Source organism: Engystomops pustulosus, chromosome 7 (assembly GCF_040894005.1).
Source record: "Engystomops pustulosus chromosome 7, aEngPut4.maternal, whole genome shotgun sequence".
Classification (NCBI taxonomy): domain Eukaryota; kingdom Metazoa; phylum Chordata; class Amphibia; order Anura; family Leptodactylidae; genus Engystomops; species Engystomops pustulosus.
The window spans coordinates 28,081,889-28,103,493 of record NC_092417.1 but is presented as its reverse complement, the minus strand read 5'-3'; the positions used below and the strand labels follow the sequence as shown (position 1 = coordinate 28,103,493).

The 21,605-nt window shown below is 42.7% G+C and overlaps 2 protein-coding genes across 2 annotated transcripts; one reads left to right on the top strand and one right to left on the bottom strand.

The window, feature by feature from the left end:
• The first annotated feature begins 908 nt into the window (after positions 1-908).
• Positions 909-1,805, top strand: LOC140070171 (olfactory receptor 5P60-like). The gene has a single exon (XM_072116509.1). It carries the CDS (start codon positions 909-911, stop codon positions 1,803-1,805), a length of 897 nt encoding a protein of 298 aa, XP_071972610.1.
• Positions 1,806-6,011: 4,206 nt separating this feature from the next.
• Positions 6,012-13,682, bottom strand: LOC140068725 (lysozyme C-1-like). The gene is made up of 5 exons (XM_072114125.1): positions 13,615-13,682; positions 10,469-10,629; positions 8,828-8,980; positions 7,711-7,786; positions 6,012-6,162 (listed from the first exon to the last, which is right to left on the bottom strand). Exons 1-5 carry the CDS (start codon positions 13,653-13,655, stop codon positions 6,093-6,095), a joined length of 501 nt encoding a protein of 166 aa, XP_071970226.1. The 5' UTR covers positions 13,656-13,682; the 3' UTR covers positions 6,012-6,092.
• Between the last annotated feature and the right edge of the window lie 7,923 nt (positions 13,683-21,605).

The following is a 21,605-nucleotide window of genomic DNA, read 5'->3' as shown; positions in this document are numbered from 1 at the left end:
TCAAACATTTTTAACAAAGAGCCACAAAAATGATAAGGGGTATGAAGGGTCTCAGTTATGAGGAAAGATTAAAACAACTAGATTTATTTAGTCTGGAAAAGAGACGACTACGAGGGGACATGATTAATTTATATAAATATATGAATGGTCCATACAAAGAATATGGTGATAAGTTGTTCCAGATTGAATCAAATCAAAAGACGAGGGGGCACTGTCTCCGGCTGGAGAAAACAAGGTTTAATCACCGGAGGCGACAGGGTTTCTTTTCTATGAGAACTGTTAATCTGTGGAATAGCCTGCCTTATGCGCTGGTCACAGCAGGGACAGCAAAGAGCTTCAATAAGATGCCTTTTTACACCTAAATAACATTGATGGTTATGTTATATAGAATTGTTTCCCCTAAAGCCCTTCCTCATCCAATCCCTTCCCTTCCTTGGTTGAACTTGATGGACATTTGTCTTTTTTCAACCGTATAAACTATGAATATGAGGATGATAATTCTTTTCTCTTATCAGAATGCAAATAAAATTCATTAATTTATACAAAGGGATTAACCGGATTGCATTATTGATATTCAATTTCTCAATGTTAAAATTAACCTACTGTGCCATTTTTTTGCTTTTTCCAAAATAAATATGAATTAAAATTTAAAAAGTCTGATAACTATTGTAAATGTAGTAACCAGGTCTTACTAATCAGGCCTCGTGCTTTTGTACGATAAGTCAAAATTATTTAGAGTTTTACACCCAAAAAAAAAATCTATTTTCATTTTTTTGACACCCACACTCTACCTAAAAAGTTTGGGTTGATAAAAAAAAAAACTGTTGTGATCACGACCATATTAACATTGTGTTTAATCTCAGCAGGTGGCTGAAGGCAACCGCAGTAGAGTTGAAGAGATATTTTTGATGGGACTACAAATGCGCAGCAGTATTAAAATCCCTTCCTTCCTACTATTTCTCACATTGTACAGTGTGACGGTCACCGGGAACATCATGATCGCTATACTGGTGTCAATCTCTCCGAATCTTAAGCACCCAATGTTCTTCTTCTTGGGACATCTTTCTATTTCCGACATCATGTTTACCACCAATATCGTTCCTAAGATGTTGTGTGCCGTAGTTAATGGAGGTGTCACCATATCTTTTGTTGGGTGCATGATACAGCTCCAGTTTTTTGGAATTTCTTTGGCTGCAGAAAGTCTTCTCCTTGCTGTTATGTCTTATGACAGATACTTGGCCATATGCAACCCGTTACATTATATCCACATAATGGACACCAACCTCTGTGTTCAGCTTGTTGTCCTATGTTGGTCCTTAGGCTTTGTCATCACGTTAGTGACTGTAGTCATGACAAGTAAGCAGGACTTCTGCGGGCCTCATGTCATTGACCATTTCTTCTGTGATTTGGTTCCTCTTCTCAAGCTTTCTTGCTCGGATACATCACCAGTGATACTGGAGAATATATTATTGGCTACTCCCTTGACATTGTTCCCACTTGCGTTCATCTCGGTGACCTACATTTACATCTTCATCAAAATCTTCAATATCCCATCTACTTCTGGCAGACAGAAGACTTTCTCCACCTGTAGCTCCCATCTGACCGTCGTGGGGATGTTTTATGGGACACTGGTTTCTCTGTATGTAGTTCCATCTGATGGATATTCGTTGAATGCTAACAAAGTTCTGTCTCTTGTGTACACTTATGTGACCCCATTATTCAACCCTATTATATATAGTCTGAGGAACAAGGAGATACAGGTTGCCTTAAGAAGATATGTTTTTCAGAAAAAGACAAAAATATAAGGGTTTCATAGAAGCTTCTGAATGTTCATGTTGCATGCCGTACTACTTAAACTTCTTAGGGACTGATCACTTTTCCAGACTTTTGTCAAGAGTATGTGACTTGAGATAAACTGACTTAATGTCCATCTTTTGACGTACGGGTTCGGTCATCTGCCCCAGACATATTAATGGATTGGTGGCCGAACAGCCAATCCGGCAAATGAGCGACGCTGGCTTCTAGCCGTGGCTTTGATTGACCAGGGAAACTCTCTGTTCATTTGCTGGATTGGCTGCCAATTTCGGAAATTTCGGCAATGCGTCCAGTTTGAGTGGCCGAACCCAAACAAGGACATAAAGTCCGCTCATCTCTACATGTGGCATATCCCTCCATATCCTGCAGCAAAGGAATACAATGGCATAAATCAACCATACAGACCTTTCCGCCAACCTTTTTTACTACTAAAAAATGGATTCAACGTCCACAGTTTTTATTGTAATTCCATTTTGAAACGCAAATTAATCGGAACGGGGATGAGTTGTCCCGACTGCATATGAAACACATATGACCAATGACGAGCACCATGTTTTACATGTAAACAATGCAAATACACGGTGCTCGTTACCAATCACATGTGTTTCAGTTAAATGCAATTGGGACAACTCATCCCTGTGCCGCTTGATTTGCATTTCAAAATGCAATTCAATGTAACGTGCGGTAGCTGCCTTTGATATAAGTGCAACATGTCTCATATTTATTCATATAATGGAGGGGCAACAATTGTGACAGATTTTCTGCTGTAGCAGACCCAGAAATGAGGCTTAAGACCGATACATTTGTAAGAAAAAGCAAGTAACCCAAAGGAATTACCTAGATTTTACCATTGATTACGTTGTATATGTAAAACGTGGTCTGTTTTTTAATTCGAGCCACAATTACAGGCAAATTCAGTCTAACTAAACCGATATCACACCAATCAATAAACATGGAAGAAAGTGAACGTCTGGGTAAATGATTTCTTTTAGACCTTACTGACAAAAGATAACTAGTTGACACACAAGGGCCAAAACCGATTTGGCAGATTGTGCAGCGATACGTAATCTGTGTGCGCTATATAAATAAAGGAATTATTATTATTAATTTGGTTAATGTGTATCCATCTTTGTGAAAAAGACCCTTTAAGCCCTGGCTATCGGTGCCCCTTTTTTTGTTTTTGCTCCCCACCTTCAAAAATCCATAACTTTTTAAAATTTTTCTGTGTAAAAAATTGTACTCGCAAGTATCACAATTTAATATTCCATGCCCAGGGGCGTTACTAGGAGAGGCTTGGCCCCATCGGTGATTTCTGCTTGGGGTCCCCCTTCCCCCCCATATGTAGGCTGCATTCACATAAACGTGTCCCTGGCCGTCTATAGCACATGTCTGGCACACTGGAGAGGAGGAGAGGTGATCACAACTCACCCCTCCCCTCTCCATAGAGAAAAGAGCCACATGGCCGTTCTTATGACCAAAGATAGGGCACACTCTATCACACTTTGGAACAGTAAGAACTGCTCACGCACTGACGCTATAGACGCCTATGAGGGAATTATATTAGGCAGAAAATTTGCAGCCCGATATATGTCCCCCAGACGTTCGTGTGAATGTTCCCTTATACAGACATGTTTATACAATTACACACCTTTATATACTTACATACACACAAAGTTCTACACTCGTATACTCACACCCATATACATAAAAGTATACACTTATACACACACATTTATGCACTCATATATACATTTATAACTTATACAGTATATACACATCACACATACTGTACAAACATTATATACATACAGTATACACTCACCATATACACACATACATGCAGGCTTCAGCTTAGGAATGTAGTGGGGAGGGGCCCGGGGTCACGTCCTGGCCGGCACCCGGCCGTGTGCCCCCAGTCCGCTTATCATGGGGCCATTGGTTCCAGTAATCCAGTAAGTACTTGGTTCCAGTAATCCATGACCTTAGTTTGCTTCTCTATTATAAAAGACAACGTCTGGATGTGAAACTAAGCTTGTGCACTCAACTTCTTTGGTCGACCATCGTGAAGCCTGTTCTGAGAGGAACAGAGATTGTTTTACCGCTGTTTGGTCTTGGCCACCTTGTTGCACTCATGGTCAGGGTGTTGGCATTCTTCCTATAGCCTTGGACATCTTTATGTAGATCCTCAAGTTGCCTTGCCATGAGGTGAAATGTTGAACTTCGAGTGACCAGCACAAGAGAGTGTGAGAGCAACAAGTCCAAAATTACTACCTAATCAGGGGCGTAACTTGAGAGGATGCAGAGAGTACAGTCACAACCGGGCCCAGGAGGTTTATTCGGCCCATTAGATCTCATTTTTCCACATAAGACTAGTACAATAAACCATACATTATAGTCAGGGCGTTGCACGGACTTTGCATTGGGGCTCATTCGGACGCTGCACCGAATCCCCATTAACACCTGGCACCTTGTAACACTAACAGGTCACCAGACATCAGGGCAATGTTTGTGTGTAGAGAAGGTGGTATTGAATCTACTGAATGTATATGTGTTATAAAATTAAAAATTATGTTTCTACTAGTGTCCAGTGTATATAACTTACTTTATCAATGGGCAGCATAATTTACAGATAGATAAGCTCCATACATAAAAGAAAATTTCCGGGAATATGAACGTCTGATACAAAAACCCATGATGCTATAAATGAAAGATTACAACAAAACTCAATGTCGTTAATCACAAAATGGAGCTTTCTATACTTTGTTTTTATGATTCACAAAACTTTATGGGCTTTCTAAAGAAGGTGGAGTTATCTCCAACATGGCTGCCATTAACAACTACAACTCCCATGAACATCTGGTTCTCAGTAAAAGCTCCTCCCTCTCATGCTCTGCTCCCAGTGATGATGTAACAGACTGTCCTGCTCTGTTACCATAGTAATGATGTGTAACTGCCATCACTGCACATTACACTGGCCATACCATTTTGCAAAGTTTGCAAAGAGATTTACACTCATGCATCTGAAAACAATTGCTAAATTTTGTGCAATTGCAGTGAAAAGTTTTTTTTTAATCACAAACAATCTCCAGTGCAGAGCAGGAGTAGGCAGGGGTTTGCTTAAACATTTGAGACTTTTGTGTGACTTTTCGGACAAAAGTTTCAAAAAACCAACAAACTCACCGGCCTCATTTATCGACCACTAAGATAAATCAAACAAGCCCAAAACCTTACAAAAATCCCCAAAACTTGTTTCCAGAGATGGATGCTGTCCCGGCTTCACTTCCCTTATCGTGAGATGAGGCACCGATGTGGGATCTCATAATGTCTCATTGGAATCCAGTATTTAAGCTTATATTTTTTATTTTTCTTCCTTTTAAAAAAAAGGGGATTTGGGACCCTAAACCACAAGTTCATAAGGACCTGTAGTTGGTTTAGGTTCCCAAATCGACCTGACGGGTCTTCAAGATAAATGTCCTCCTTGTGTAAGTTGCCAATTGCTGTATTTGTGAAGATGTCGGGTAGGCACAGTTTCTTGGTAATGATGAAACTACTTCATTGTAAAGGTAGTGGGCAGACAACCTAGGACTTTATTTTTGTAGTGTTTTATTTTGTCATTTTCCCTGCTGCAGAGAAGCTAATAAAAGCCTGGAGTGGACCCCACTAGTCTGGAGTGGACCCTACTTGTCTGGAGTGGACCCTACTAGTCTGGAGTGGACCATACTAGTCTGGAGTGGACCCTACTTGTCTGGAGTGGACCCTACTTGTCTGGAGTGTACCCTACTTGTCTGCAGTGGACCCTACTAGTCTGGAGTGGACCCTGCTTGTCTGGAGTTGACCCTGCTTGTCTGGAGTTGACCCTGCGTATCTGGAGTGGACCCTACTAGTCTGGAGTGGACCCTACGTATCTGGAGTGGACCCTACGTATCTGGAGTGGACCCTTCTAATCTGGAGTGGACCCTACTAGTCTGGAGTGGACCCTACTAGTCTGGAGTGGACCCTGCTTGTCTGGAGTTGACCCTACGTATCTGGAGTGGACCCTACGTATCTACAGTGGACCCTACTAGTCTGGAGTGGACCCTACTAGTCTGGAGTGGACCCTACTTGTCTGGAGCCTATACCATTGGACAGCGATCTCAGAGCTAATCCGTTAGTCTCTGTAAAAAAATGTCTTAAACAAATTAAACTGAAATCTGCATTTTATTTGCCATATATGGACACTTTTCATGATTTGGCTGGCAGGTCTCTCGACTATTTTAGGTCCAATCATTACGCAGGGCTTAGGTGCTTTTGCAGTCTTTAATGTACCTATTAAAGTCTCCCCGATCACATTTGGTGTTCCACATGTCCCTAAAACACAGAAGAAGTGTAAGACAAGAAATTCATGACATCCTACATAGGTACCCTGTCCACTTTCTAGGACATTGTGGACACATCATCTTACTAATGTATATTTTATTACCTATTAGACTCAAGATCAAAAAACTTTTTTTCGGAAAATCCATCATGTTAAAGAGTGTGTCCCATTAATACAATGTTTGTCTGTATAATGTGTTATAGATTGAGAGGAATAGTGCTTAGGAATCAGACCGCCTCTATTTCCTGCTTTCGTGGACCAATGTCATGTAATACCTCATAGAGTTTGGTCTTCTTAATCCATCAGAGTAAATGGTATATCCAAGAGCAATCCATGGTCTTCTTTTCTAACAATCTTACAGGAAATAATGTGGGTCAGCAGATATGTCTACATTCACACCAATACGTTTCCATCACACGTCCCGGTAGTCCCAGTGATTTCAACTCAACACTTAACGTGGAAATAGTCCACTTACTTCTTTCGACCACTAGAGGAATTAAAGTGGATATGGTGCAGGTTACCTCAATTAATTCCAAAAAGTTTTTTGATTAAACATAACTCACATACAAGAAAAATCAAACATTGAATAAAAAGTCCTGACTAGTCCGCCAAGTCCATCAGCTTGACCCAGGGTTTTCGCCTCTTGGGCTTGTCGTACTGGCCCAACTTTTATTCAATGCTTGATTTGTGAGTTATTTTTTAATAAACACCTTTTCTGAATTAATTGAGGTAATCTGCACTATATTCACTTTAATTCACCTCGTTTTAGAAGGAAGTAAGTGGACTATTTGCACATATTGTTCAGGAGAAACCGCTGTGACTACCGGGACACATGGTGGAAACGTATTGATGTGAATGTAGAAGTATCTGCTGACCCTCACGCTTTCCCATAAAACCACCAGATTGCCCTTGGATATAGCCATTTAATCTGATGGATTAAGAAATTGAACTCAGACCAAACTCTATATGCTACATTATCCATCGAGAAATATTGGAACTTTATGCTACTTCCATAAGTATACCTGCTGTACAACTTTTTTCTTTTTAACACCTATAGTGGTCGCATCTAGCTTTTCCTGTTGATACCAGAGAGACCTGCATCGATCACCATGCACGCAGGAGTTTGTTTGGTTACTCGAGGCCGGATTGGCGTCCTTATAGTCATCCACTGGCCAATCATGGCCACCGCTCGTAGCAAGGGGTGTCAGTTTGCCGGATTGGCAGTTCAGCCAATGATCCGGTAAAAGGTCCGGGTCGCATTGTTGAACCCAAACTAAAACTACAGGTCCTCCGATCTCTACTGAGAAGCACTTGAGATCTCTTGCTCTGCTGATGGAGGGAGAGATCGAGCAGTTGAACCGCTATAATCAGATATTTATCCCTTTCAAGTCTTCTCTATTTGAAGGCGTCTCCAGCACGTGAAGCTCTGTTCACCATATACTGTATCTCTATGTGTTCTCATAAATGTAACTAATGCACCCAAAAAAGAGAAAATACATAAAACCCATCAGGAAAGAAGAGAAAATAATGGAGTCATTTACCAGTTTCTAATTCCTGTGCTTCTTATAATATATTTGAGGCACCTGATGTCACCATCGAGGTTATCATTTATTAAGTCTGCAGGGAGTGAAGATGCAAATGTTTAGTCTCCATACACTATGAAGCCCACGAGCTAGTTGGATCCGTGCAACTCACATCAACCTCACATTGGGGCACATTTACTTACCCGGTACCGTCGCGATCCCGCGGCACGTTGTCCGATGCTGATTCGGGTCTGCCGGGATTCACTAAGGTCATGCGCCCGATATCCAGCAGGTGTCACTGCTGCACTGAGGTCCGCCGGAGTCCACCTTCTTCCTGGTGCATGTAAGTGCTGATCTTGCGACACAAATTCTTTTTTAAATTCCGCAAGTTTTCCGAATCCGTCAGGTTGTCCGACGGCCACGGCCCCCGATTTCTGTCACGTGAAAGCCGGCGCTGATGCGACACAATCCGATCCCGTGCGCCAAAATCCCGGGGCAATTTGGTGCAAATCGGAAATATTCGGGAAACCTGACGAAAGTGCGGCATTTGGACCCTTAGTAAATGAGCCCCATTGTGTACTTGCTGGAACTTCTGGCCCGAACACTCAAAAACTGGAACTGAACTCAGCAGTCGGGACGGTTGTTCCTGGCAAGTACATGATGTGAGTTGCATGGATCAAACTTGCTCTTGGGCAATAGGCCTTATATGTATAACATCGATTCCTAAGGAGATTGTACAGGATACGGCCCTCGTGCCACGAAGATGCGCATTTCATGGGGAACCAAAGTTTGTTGTTTGCAGCTCATGTGTGAGGTTGGCTCATGCGCCGGTCACAGAAGAAAAGACTGAGGGGAAACCATAATTTCTGCTATAAATTCAGCGCTTGTACACCAAAAAAACTGGGGTACAAGCCCTGGTAAAGCTCTCTGATTGGATTGAATGGAGCTAAGATGCGCTACCATGCAAAAGCCGGTGTGGTGCTTTTTATACAAGAAATTAGCCAACCCCTTTAATTGCAGGTAACTAATTCCTTAACAGTGCAGCAAATAGCTCCAGGGGGCTTAGCGGCTGCTGAGGTTTATATAGAGGTGTATCTTTATATATTATAATACTAGGATATAATATAATACTTACTAGCACAACTTGTTCCGCAATATTTTTTACGATTTCCTCCTTTGTTATTGCACCAATCTGCGCCAATTTTAAAAATACCATAATGGAGCTTGCCGTTCCCTCTGTAAATATTCCCCGTGCAGGATTTAGTGAGCTCGCGTGCCAGGCAAACCCCTGTGGGGATTGAAATTAAGATGATTCTGCATTGACCATAAACAAATTTCTAATGATACATTAAATAATTACAGAAGTCAACTCATATTTAATGACGAGATTTCATCCATTTCTGTCTTAAAGGGGTATTGTCATCTGGACATTCACATTTAATTCAATTCATCTGCCATATATATATATATATATACCGTATATACTCGAGTATAAGCTGACCCAAGTATAAGCCGAGGCCCCTAATTTTACCACAAAAACCTATTGACTCGAGTATAAGCCGAGGGTGGGAAATGCATTGGTCACAGCCTCCCCAGTATATAGCCTGCCGGACCCTGCCCCATAGTATATAGCCAGCACCTGCCCCCCAGTATACAGCCTGCCAGCCCATATCCCCCAGTATATAGCCAGCCCCCTGCCCCTGTATATAGTCAGCAGTGGGGGAAGCCGGAAAGGTGAGTTTTGATATATATTTTTTTACTCGAGTATAAGCCGAGTTTGGGTTTTCAGCACATTTTTTGTGTGCTGAAAAACTAGGCTTATACTCGAGTATATACATTTGTTTAGTTAGATGTTATTAGAAAAAATGTTTCTGTGTGTATAGAATTTCCCATAATTGTTTTCATTCGGTTCCTTAGAAACAAGATTGTTGGATACGACCACTGCTGCTTCAACAATTGCACAAAGAAACAAATAGTTTTTGCATACATGTCCTTGAGTTACTGCATGTCCCACAGCCGTCCTGTGGTAATGAATGCTGAAACCAGATGGTCAGGCACCTTAATAGCCCATGAGGGTCCACCGCTTCCAGGGTGCGAGGGTGGTTGGATCCAAGGCCAGCTCATTTCTAAGGGACAATATGGCTACATTTATGGGAAATTATCTTCACACGGGTACTTTTTATTAATAACATGTAATTGAAGAAATGTATATATATAGGGCAAATAAATTAAATGAAAATGTCCAGATTGGAATAACCCTTTAAAGGTGTTTTTGATATTTGGTAGTGGTGACACCTTCTTAGCATAGGAAACATTCTAACACCACCAATAATCATCTGCTAGTGGCTACTTATGGTACCATTACTATAGAGAGAGCTCCATCCACAGGGTAGTGGTTGTGCTAGGGTACTGCAACTCACATCCCATTCAAGTGAAAAAAGCCTCAACCGCCGAACCAAAACATAGCCACTACACAGAACATTGAGTTGATGGCTTCTGGTTCCGTCCACCATATAGTTCTAGAACCAAAGGCAGCCAGAAACAGCTGATTGGTGGCAGTATCGGTCATCGGATCTCCATCAATCTGATACTGTAGGTCTATACTAAGGACAAGTCATAAATACCAAATACCAAATTTTTTTCAGCTCGTTCATATGCAACAGAAACATGCAAACATTTTTTTGGGCAACAATGTGGGACAACCTCATGCAAGAACAGAGCGCAGGCTACTTCTGAATAATGTAACACTATCAGTAAGATACGTAGAAGCTCGTACACTGGGCGGCGCTAGATTCATCCAGCTCCTTTTTCAGTAACTCATACAACTCGCAGTCTTCAAAACATTTGGCGTTTGCTCCATAGACAAGGCAGAGCAGGAGAAGACACAACAAGCCCCTCATGGTCTGCAGAAAAGTTTGATGGCTTCCAATACAAAAGCTGCAAAACAAAAAGAAATCACATTGTAATTGGATTCGGGAGAAGTTGTCCACGTTCAGCAAATAATTGATTTTCTTTGTGTAATGAAAAGTTATACAATTTACAATATACTTTCTGTATCAATTCTTCATTGTTTACTTGCACCTGTGGATAAACATTGATTCATGGTCATGTGATGTCACACAGATGCACGGCTTGTTATATATCCCATGTCATGTGATGTCACACAGGTGCAGTGCTTGTTATATCCCTGCTTGTGTGGTGTCACACAGGTGCGCACGGCTTGTTATTCTCCTGGTCATCTCTGGTCACACAGGTGCATTGTTTGTTATATCCCTGGTCATGTGATATCACACAGGTACACGGCTCCTTATATCCCTGGTAAGTGATGTGACACAGGTGCAAAGCTCATTACATCCCTGGTCATGTGATATCACACAGTTGCACACCTCGTTATACCCCGGGTCATGTGACAGGTGCAGTTGTATGTTACAATGAGCCGTGCACCTGTGCAACATAACATGACCAGTGAATAGCTTTATACTTTTTTTGAAAGTTGAAAATCCCTTTCAAAATCCCTAAAGGTGATTGATAAAATTACAAATGAAATCACTGTGATTGAAATTTCACACCAGCACTTATAGTTGGAATTAGAATGGGTCATTCAACCCACATAAAGACGACCTTACACACCATTGACCAACCCCAACTCTTCACATCCTTAAAAGCAGTGGTCCCCATCCTTTTATGTATTCGGGGACCAATGTGCCCAAATTTATTCCGCCTGGGACTGGAAACAAGGTCCTAGGGAAAAAAAAATGTGTTCCCAGCCAATACCCCATGTCTAACCCCAAATTTCATTTCCTGCAGGGCTCAATCTATGTCCCCAGCGCAGCCCCCATAGTAACGTCCCCAGCACAGCCCCTATAGTAATGTCCACTGTGCAGCCCCCCATAGAAATGTCCCCTGCCCAGCCCCCATAGTAATGTCCCCAGCAGAGCCCCCATAGAACTGTAGAACTGTCCCCTGCACAGCCCCCAAAGTAATATCCACTTTACAGCCCCCATAGTAATGTCCTCAGCGCAGCCCCCATAGTAATGTCCTCAGCGCAGCCCCCATAGTAATCAGAAATCAGTTATCAGAAATAAAACTTTATCAGAGGTAGAGAAAAAGTGAGAGGCAGAGACAGTTAGAGACAGAGACAGTCTGAGAAAGTCAGAGACAGAGATAGTCAGAGACAGAGACAGTCTGAAAAAGTCAGAGACAGTGAGAGACAGAGACAGTCAGCAACAGTCAGAGAAATAGATAGTCAGAGACAGAAACAGAGACAGCCGGAGACAGACAGAGACGGTCAGTCAGACAGAGATGGCCAGACAGACAGATACAGTTAGAGTCAGAGAAAGTGGGAGACAGAGACAGACACAGACAGTCAGAGACAGAAAGAGAGTTAGATACAAATAACTATTTTTTGTTAACCCCTTCTATTCTGTTATAGCAAATAGCAGTTATTTACTATCCCAGGCAACGCCGGGAGCTACAGTAGGTATCAAATAATCAATGCTCAATACCGATTGAAAAGCATGTGTATGGTAAGAAGCGCCGCATATTTTGCAAGGAGAGCTTTAGTTTATGACAAATTATTATACGTAATGTAAAGGTTGTCCTGGTTATGTTGATATATAATTTCTTTTGTGCCTTATACATTTTTATAAATTCAATTTAATTATATGCTTTAACAAAATGAAAAAAAGAGATAATGTAGTGATATATAGAGAGATCCCTGAGAAGATACATCTCTACACACCAGTGCATGGAAGTAGTGTAACTCTATGGAAGCTCTAGCAAAGCTCTTAGTTAAAGGCGTTGTCCGGCCGGCCATGTTTGTTTACATGGCGCCCGGACCGGAGTAACAGCAGCGCTGGATACCGGAGGGCACCGGAAGGTAAATAGGACTTTATTTTTTTTAAGCAGCCCTCTCCCGGCCACTTTTAGTTTTTTTCAAGAACTCGGACAACCCCTTTAAAGCCCTTCCATTCACAATAGGTAACTGCATAGGCTAGTGATTAAGATCCTTATATTTCTATGGCATGCTGGAGAGTGGAAATTGGAGGTCCAAATCCCAACTGAAGTAAAAAAAAAAGGATTAATCGCCTCGGCGGTGGCGTAACTAGGAGATGTAGCTCCCCAAAGTGGACACTTACCCCTTAAAAAATATACATACAGTGTATACACACAATATATACATACATAAAGCATATTCACATGAAATAATCCAAATGCTGGGCCCCCAATCTTGTGGGCCCCATAGCAGCTGCTATAGCTGCTACCACAGATGTTACGCCCCTGCGCCTCAAAGAGGCTTCACCTGAAGGAACCGTGCTCCAAGGTGCATTGGTCAACCTGACTCGAGTATGAAAAAGCTGAAAAAATCGAGTACAGGCGGTCCCCTACTTAAGAACACCCGACTTACAGACGACCCCTAGTTACAAACGGACCTCTGGTAATTGATAACTTACTGTACTTTAGCCCTAGGCTACAATAATCAGCTGTAACAGTTATCACAGGTGTCTGTAATGAAGCTTTATTGTTAATCCTGGTTCTTATAACAACCCAACATTTTTAAAATAGAATAGTCAAAGAGACCCCAAAAATTTTGCCTGGAGCTACAATTATAAAGTATACAGTTCCGACTTACATACAGATTCAACATAAGAACAAACCTGCAGAACCTATCCTGCACGTAACCCGGGGACTGCCTGTATATAAATAAAAAACTTTTAATCAATCACATTAAAATCACATAATACGTGAATGTAAAATAATAAATTACACCATATACACAACATATATTACCTGGAAATGACTGTTAAAAATAAAATAAAAAATCCTAAAAATTAAAAGTGGTTAAAGCTTGTTCTGCATCTATCACAATACAATATGTCATCCTCTCATTTTCTTATAGGTAGCACAATGGAGGGCACTCACCTTATTCTTCTTTCACTGTCTGAACTGAGACACCGATGCATCCAGTTTTATATGTTCAGATCGCTCTCTGTAATAAAAGGGAGGGAGGTAAGAAAAATAAATAGTTTTATATAATATCCATCTTTTTTTTGTTGTATCCATTGATAATCACTGAGTTATTCTAACAAACAAATTCTAAACAGTTATAAAATCATCAGGATGCGATAAAATTGATTTTAAATACAATTTAACTCCCTCTACCCCCTCCCCCTCCATTCTAGAGAAATGGAATGGTCCAAAATTTGTATATTTTGGCAGCTACATAAAGGAAGCTTTGTGATTATTTTACAAATTTATTTGTATTTCTAAATGTGTTTTTTTGATCCATTACATCAGGAAACCACTTTCTCCACTGTTCACCAATACCAGTAGATGTTAACCCCTACATTTAGAAGCTGGAAACAAGTTAAAGGAAATCTACCATCAGAATCCATCCTGATAAACCAGGGACATTATTCATAGATCCAGGCACCGGGACTGTGGTAATCTTCTTATAGTTGTTATCCAAGGTATTCTAAATTTTAAAATCAAGTTTGAAAATTATGCTAATGATCCCGGAGTCCTGGCGATTCACAGGCGGTGCCAGAGGTGGCACTCGGAGTCTTCTCAGTGGGGACTCAGGCTTGTCCCAGGTATCCCAGCCTTATTTTAAGTGAAGAATCCTGATCTACCTGAAACCTCTTACTCTTCAGGAAGAGAAAGAAATTGTGAATAGGGTCACTAAAACATTGGAGCCATTGGAGCTCCTGTTATTGGTCCCCGGTTCTTCCTTTTTGGGGGGCTCTCAAGAGAACCTCCAATGACATTCTGAATTTCCCCTCCCTCTGTCAACGATATTGGTGTCTTCAGGACAGGTGAAAACTTTGGTTGGGAAGGAAGAAAAACCATTGCAAAAGTTCATATGTCGGAGGATTGGGCAAGAGGGGAAGTTGTGGTTGTTGAAGTATTAAAACTTAACTTTTATTGTTTATATGCAAATATAAAATGATGTGTTTTTACATAACCATTATTATGGTGACACCAGTATTATTTCCTCTGGGTCCCTTTATATCACCCCTAGTAACAATAGATTGTATTGTTGGGATAGTGTCGTGTAGAGGTGCCCAAGTTTTTATACACACTCCCCCTAAAAACAATATAGACAACCCTTCACTTAAGGACTACTTAGTCCTAGGGTTATAGAGGGTTGTAGACTGGGTCCCGAGTTATGGGAAGAGTAAACACCCCATTCCCGGGAACCCACACAGTGCTACTGGCAGAGATATGAGTCTCTTATACTCAATAGCAGCGTATTCTGCCTCTTATTATCAGCCGTTCACTGCAGACTTGTTTCGCAAGGTCTCTCCGGCTTCTTCTAGGAGGCGGGGGGTGGCCAGGTCCAGTTGCTATTTATTGAGTTAGATATAATTGACATCCCAAAAGACCAATAGGATTATTTGGTTCTGTTTATGGAAAACTAAACTTTAAAATTGGTAAGTGTAGAATGATTCCGCTCTATGTATTCCACTGGAACTGCTCTTTCTAAAGTCTCCAATGATCTTCTCACTGTTAAAACCAAAGGTGACTATTCTCTCTTCATTCTCCTGGATCTATCGGCTGTGTTTGATACTGTGGACCACCAGCTCCTCCTCATGCGAAGCTTCGCTCTATTGGCCTGGAGGACCCTGCATTCTGATGGTTTTCTTCCTATCTCTCTGACTGGTGTCTCACTTTCGGTGTTTCCTTTTCTGGATCTTTCTCTTCTCATCTTCCTCTCAGTGTCGGGGTTCCTCAGGGCTCAGTCCTAGGTCCTCTTCTCTTCTCCCTCTATACTGCCCCCATAAGACAAACCATCAGCAGATTTGGTTTCCAGTATCATCTCTATGCTGATGACACCCAACTATATACTCCTGCATGTGATATCACCCCTGCCTTACTCCAGAACACTCTTGACTGTCTCTCTGCCGTCTCTAAAATCATGGCCTTTCTCTTCCTGAAACGTAATCCTTCTAAAATGAAACTTCTTGTCTTTCCGCCGTCTACTAACTGACCTAACCCTGACCTCTCCATTTCTGTTTGTGATGTCATTATAACCCAGGGGCATGGGGCCTGCTGTCTTGGGGATGTGGTGGACTCTGCCTCTCCTTTGCACCATATATTCAATCTGTTGCTCGCTCTTGCCATATGCACCTTAAAAATATTTCTAGAATCCGACCACTTCTTACAATTAAAACCTCTAAAACACTAATTGCTGCACTGATTCACTCTCGTCTAGGCTACTGTAACTCTCTACTATTCGGTCTTCCACTCACTAAACTCTCTCCTCTTCAATCTATACTTAATGCAGCATCCAGAGTAAACACAACAAGGATGCCTCCAGTCTGTGCCAGTCACTCCACTGGTTGCCCGTCTCCTTCCGAATACAGTTTAAGTTAATAACCCTCATCCACAAAGTTCTGCATAATGCTACACCTCCCTACCTCTCCTCCCTCATCTCAGTCTATCGTACAACCCGTACTCTTCGATCTGCCAGTGATCTCAGATTATTCTCTTCCTTATTTTGAACTTCCCACTCATGTCTCCAGGACTTCTCCAGAGCTGCACTAATACTTGAATGTATCGGGGCATGGGAGGAAGCTCTCTGTGTTGAGTTAACTGATGCAGACCTAGATAAGGCCTTTTTATTTTCTCACAAGATGCCGCTTCCCCGTAGTGCTCAGGAGAAAAATTATAAAATTTTGTCCAGGTGGTATAGATGCCCCTCCCTACTACACAGGATTTTCCCTGAAGTTTCAGATGGGTGTTGGCGATGTGGTGCGGAGGTGGGTACCCTGCTTTATGTTTGGTGGAGCTGCCCTTCCCTTCAGCCTTTCTGGAGTAGAGTTCTCGATACCTACCATTAGGTCACTGGCAAGAGGGTCACCCCATCCCCACAATTGGCTCTTTTGTCGATCATACCTGGCTCTATCTCCTCCATTAAGAAGGGCCTTCTTTGTCACTTTCTGGCCACAGCTCGTACGGAGATCCCAATGCACTGGAAGAGTCCCCAACCTCCCACGATAGTCGAGTGGCTTCAGGAGCCATGGAGGAGTTAGTGGCCAATGATTCCACAGACCCAGGTAAGATGAATACTGCGTGGGCCCCATGGGACATGTATTTAAGCTTCCAGGAATCCTAAGACTTGCTCCTGTCATAGATAGTGTGCGCCACTTCCACTTCAGCCGTTAAAGGCATGGTCTCAAGTGCTCCCCATCCCTTATGTGTATCCCCTCCCCTGTTTTATTGTTCCCTTGTTTTTCGTTTATTTCTCTGCTAATTATCCATACATGGCAATGGATACTTCGATTGAAATGGCATTCTGGGGCTCCTAAGCCAATGATCTACGATGTGGTCTCTTTCCCCAAAAGTCAATGAACATGTGATCCATGCTGTACCTGATCCTGATACTGCCATCACTTAACTGTGCTTCTCTTTTTCTTTGTGTTCACCCCAATAAATGTTAATTATACATAATTCTCTTGAATGCCCTAACCTTGTCTATCAGACTAATACCCAAACCCCAATGCTTCAAACATTCTCTTAAAACTCATTTATTTAAGCAGGCTTATCACACTTGCTAACTGCTGTCACCGGTGCTCCCGCGACACATCTCTTGGGTCATGGGCTCAACCGTGCCACTCTTCATGCCCCTGTGCCCCGCAGCTCCAACTCACCTTTAAAGGGAAAGAGAAAATTTAAAGGGCCGTTGATTCGTGCTGGTTGAGCCCAGAATCCTTCATAACTAGAGATGAGCGAGCACTAAAATGCTCGGGTACTCGTTATTTGAGACGAACTTTTCCCGATGCTCGAGTGCTCGTCTCGAATAACGAGCCCCATTGAAGTCAATGGGAGACTCGAGCATTTTTCAAGGGGACCAAGGCTCTGCACAGGGAAGCTTGGCCAAACACCTGGGAACCTCAGAAAAGGATGGAAACACCACGGAAATGGACAGGAAACAGCAGGGGCAGCATGCATGGATGCCTCTGAGGCTGCTTAATCGCACCATTATGCCAAAATTATGGGCAACAGCATGGCCATGACAGAGTGACCGAATGAGGCTAGATAGCATCTAAAACATCCAATAATTGACCCTGACACTATAGGGGACTTCATGCAGAGGCAGCGGCAGCAGCGGCAGGCTAGAGAGTGGCATGGCGACATACCCTAAATGGACTCAGGCTTCAAACCAATGGGTGGCAGAGAGGAACCAAAGGAGGTGAGCAAGAAGCGCTCAAATAATATCGGTACATGATAAAAGTTTGCCAGTATATTTTGTGGATTACACAGCAGGGTGGCGACAAAGTTAACATGGAAGCCATGAAAACAACCCAAAATTCTGCCTGACACAGCTCGTTTGATAAGGGGACCATGTATGGAGGCAGTGAACTAGTAGTAGATTAAAGGTGCTGCAGTTAAAACTATGTTAGTTGGATCTTGGCATGGAGCTGGCGCTCCGCTGCCAGGCGAGCTTTCGCCAATCCAAGCCCCTGTCTCCAAGCCCCTGTCACTAGGTCTCTGGACCTGGTGACGGCTGAGTGGTTCAAGCGACAGCAATTCCATTTATTATATTTTGTTCTATTCCCTAAGAAGAATGGCTTGACCATTAAAAATTCTTTTACCTCGTGTTACCCCATCATCTTCATAAACCGTAAGCTCTGGCGAGCAGGGACCTCACTCCTGTTGTTCCATACAAATGTTGTGCTCTGTTACATTACATTTGTATTTGTTTCCTATGATTTGTAAAGCGCTACGGAATATGATGGCGCTATATAAATAAAGATTATTATTATTATTATTATGGAGGCAGTGAACTAGTAGTAGATTAAAGGTGCTGCACTTAAAACTATGTTAGTTGTATCTTGGGATGGAGCTGGCGCTCCGCTTCCAGGCGAGCTTTCGCCAATCCAAGCCCCTGTCTCTAGGCTACTCCCCAAACAGCACTTCTAAGAACGTTTTGTATAAGATCAAGTGTAATAGCGTTCTTATAAGTTTAGGATATGGCGGGTGAGGGGAATGGAAACAGATGCGCAAGAAGCGCTGAAATAATATTGGTAAATGATAAAAGTTTGCCAGTATATTTAGTGGATTACACAGCAGGGTGGCGAAAAAGTTAACAAGTTTGTTGTGGAAGCCATGAAAACAACCCAAAATTCTGCCTGACACAGCTCGTTTGATAAGGGGACCATGTATGCCTACAGTTCATGCCAGTCGCTGCTCTGGCTGCCAGTCTCCTTTCGAATACAGTTTAAAATAATAACCCTCATCCATAAAGCTCTGTATAATGCTGCACCCCCCTACCTCTCCTCTCTTATCTCAGTCTATCGCCCAACCCGTGCTCTTAGATCCGCCAGTGATCTTAGATCAACCTCTACCCTAGTGCGGACCTCCCACTCGCGTCTCCAAGACTTCTCTAGAGCTGCACCAATTCTATGGAATGCTCTGCCCCGGACTATCAGACTAATACCTAACCTCCAAAGTTTCAAACGTGCTCTTAAAACCCATTTCTTTAGGCAAGCCTATAACACTCATTAACTGCATGAAGTTTTAACTCTTCTACTAACCCGTCCTGTGTCGTCCTCCCATCTGTTATCCAGCAACCAACAGGCACCAGACTTCTATGCAGTCCCATTCACCCTGGACCTGGTGACGGCTGAGTGGTTCAAGCGACAGCAATTCCATTTATTATATTTTGTTCTATTCCCTAAGAAGAATGGCTTGACCATTAAAAATTCTTTTACCTCGTGTTACCCCATCATCTTCATAAACCGTAAGCTCTGGCGAGCAGGGACCTCACTCCTGTTGTTCCATACAAATGTTGTGCTCTGTTACATTACATTTGTATTTGTTTCCTATGATTTGTAAAGCGCTACGGAATATGATGGCGCTATATAAATAAAGATTATTATTATTATTATTATGGAGGCAGTGAACTAGTAGTAGATTAAAGGTGCTGCACTTAAAACTATGTTAGTTGTATCTTGGGATGGAGCTGGCGCTCCGCTTCCAGGCGAGCTTTCGCCAATCCAAGCCCCTGTCTCTAGGGTACTCCCCAAACAGCACTTCTAAGAACCTTTTGTATAAGATCAAGTGTAGTAGCGTTCTTATAAGTTTGGGATATGGCGAGAGAGGGGAATGTAAACAGATGCGCAAGAAGCGCTGAAATAATATCGGTAAATGATAAAAGTTTGCCAGTATCTTTTGTGGATTACACAGCAGGGTGGCGAGAAAGTTAACAAGTTTGATGTGGAATGCCCTGTAATAGCTCTTGGGCGGTGTGCCTTTTATCGGCTAGGCTCAGCAGTTTGAGCACCGCCTGCTGTCGCTTAGCGACGGCACTGCTGCTGTGCCTAGAGCTACCGACTGATGGCGCCATGGCCACGGATGGTAATTCGGAGGAGGAGGAGGAGGTGGAGGAGGGGTGGGAGGAGGAGGAGGTATAGTAGGCCTTTGAGACCTGGACCAAGGTAGGCCCCGCAATCCTCTGCGTCGGCAGTATATCACCAGCCCCAGGGTCAGACTCGGTCCCAGCGTGCACCAAGTTAAGTGTAGTAGCGTTCTTATAAGTTTGGGATATGGCGGGTGAGGGGAATGTAAACAGATGCGCAAGAAGCGCTGAAATAATATTGGTAAATGATAAAAGTTTGCCAGTATATTTTGTGGATAACACAGCAGGGTGGCGACAAAGTTAACAAGTTTGTTGTGGAAGCCATGGAAACAACCCAAATTTCTGCCTGGCAAAGCTCGTTTGATAAGGGGACCATGTATGGAGGCAGTGAACTAGTAGTAGATTAAAGGTGCTGCAGTTAAAACTATGTTAGTTGGATCTTGGCATGGAGCTGGTGCTCCGCTGCCAGGCGAGCTTTCGCCAATCCAAGCCCGTGTCTCTAGGCTACTCCCCAAACAGCACTTCTAAGAACCTTTTGTATAAGATCAAGTGTAGTAGCGTTCTTATAAGTTTAGGATATGGCGGGTTAGGGGAATGTAAACAGAAGCGCAAGAAGCGCTGAAATAATATTGGTAAATGATAAAAGTTTGCCAGTATATTTTGTGGATAACACAGCTGGGTGGCGACAAAGTTAACAACTTTGATGTGGAATCCATGAAAACAACCCAAATTTCTGCCTGATACACCTCGTTTGATAAAGGGACGATGTATGGAGGCAGCTATATGGACGACTTTTGGAGGTAGCAATGGAGACAACGTGTGGAGGCTGCTATGGAGACAATTTAATTTGAATAGTGCCTGTATGTGGCAGTCCAAAAAAGTTTTCAAACCAGAGGAGCAGGTAGGTGGCCCTCCAGAAAAATGGAATAGATTGAGTGCCTGTATGTGGCAGTCCAAAAAAGTTTTCAAACCAGAGGAGCAGGTAGGTGGCCCTCCAGAAAAATGGAATAGATTGAGTGCCTGTATGTGGCAGTCCAAAAAAGTTTTCAAACCAGAGGAGCAGGTAGGTGGCCCTCCAGAAAAATGGAATAGATTGAGTGCCTGTATGTGGCAGTCCAAAAAAGTTTTCAAACCAGAGGAGCAGGTAGGTGGCCCTCCAGAAAAATGGAATAGATTGAGTGCCTGTATGTGGCACTCCCAAAAATTGTTTAAAACAGAGGACCGGGTCGGTGGCCCTCCAGAAAAATTAAATGCATAAAGTACTATAGCTAGAGCCAGTGGGCCCTGTCAAAAAATAGCCAGTTTCCTCTGCTTTACTGTACAAAGAGGAGGAGAAGGAGGAAAATGAGGAGGAGGAGGAGTGGATAAATTATTCAGGTTGAGCTTCCTTCACCTGATGGAGATTGGAAATTATGAGAAATCCAGGCTTTATTCATCTTAATAAGCGTCAGCCTGTCAGCGCTGTCAGTCGACAGGCGTGTACGCTTATCGGTGATTATGCCACCAGCTGCACTGAAAACCCGCTCGGACAAGACGCTAGCGGCAGGGC

Bases quoted from the DNA above. Each gene is read 5' to 3' on its own strand.
- LOC140070171 (XM_072116509.1), top strand. From the start codon at position 909: ATGGGACTACAAATGCGCAGCAGTATTAAAATCCCTTCCTTCCTACTA.
- LOC140068725 (XM_072114125.1), bottom strand. From the start codon at position 13,655: ATGCATCGGTGTCTCAGTTCAGACAGTGAAAGAAGAATAAG. The intron at 7,787-8,827 runs GTAAGTATTATA...CACTCCCTGCAG, and splicing joins TTGCGGAACAAGTTGTGCTA to ACTTAATAAATGATAACCTC. The intron at 6,163-7,710 runs GTAAATGACTCC...TCTGTGTTTTAG, and splicing joins AGCACAGGAATTAGAAACTG to GGACATGTGGAACACCAAAT.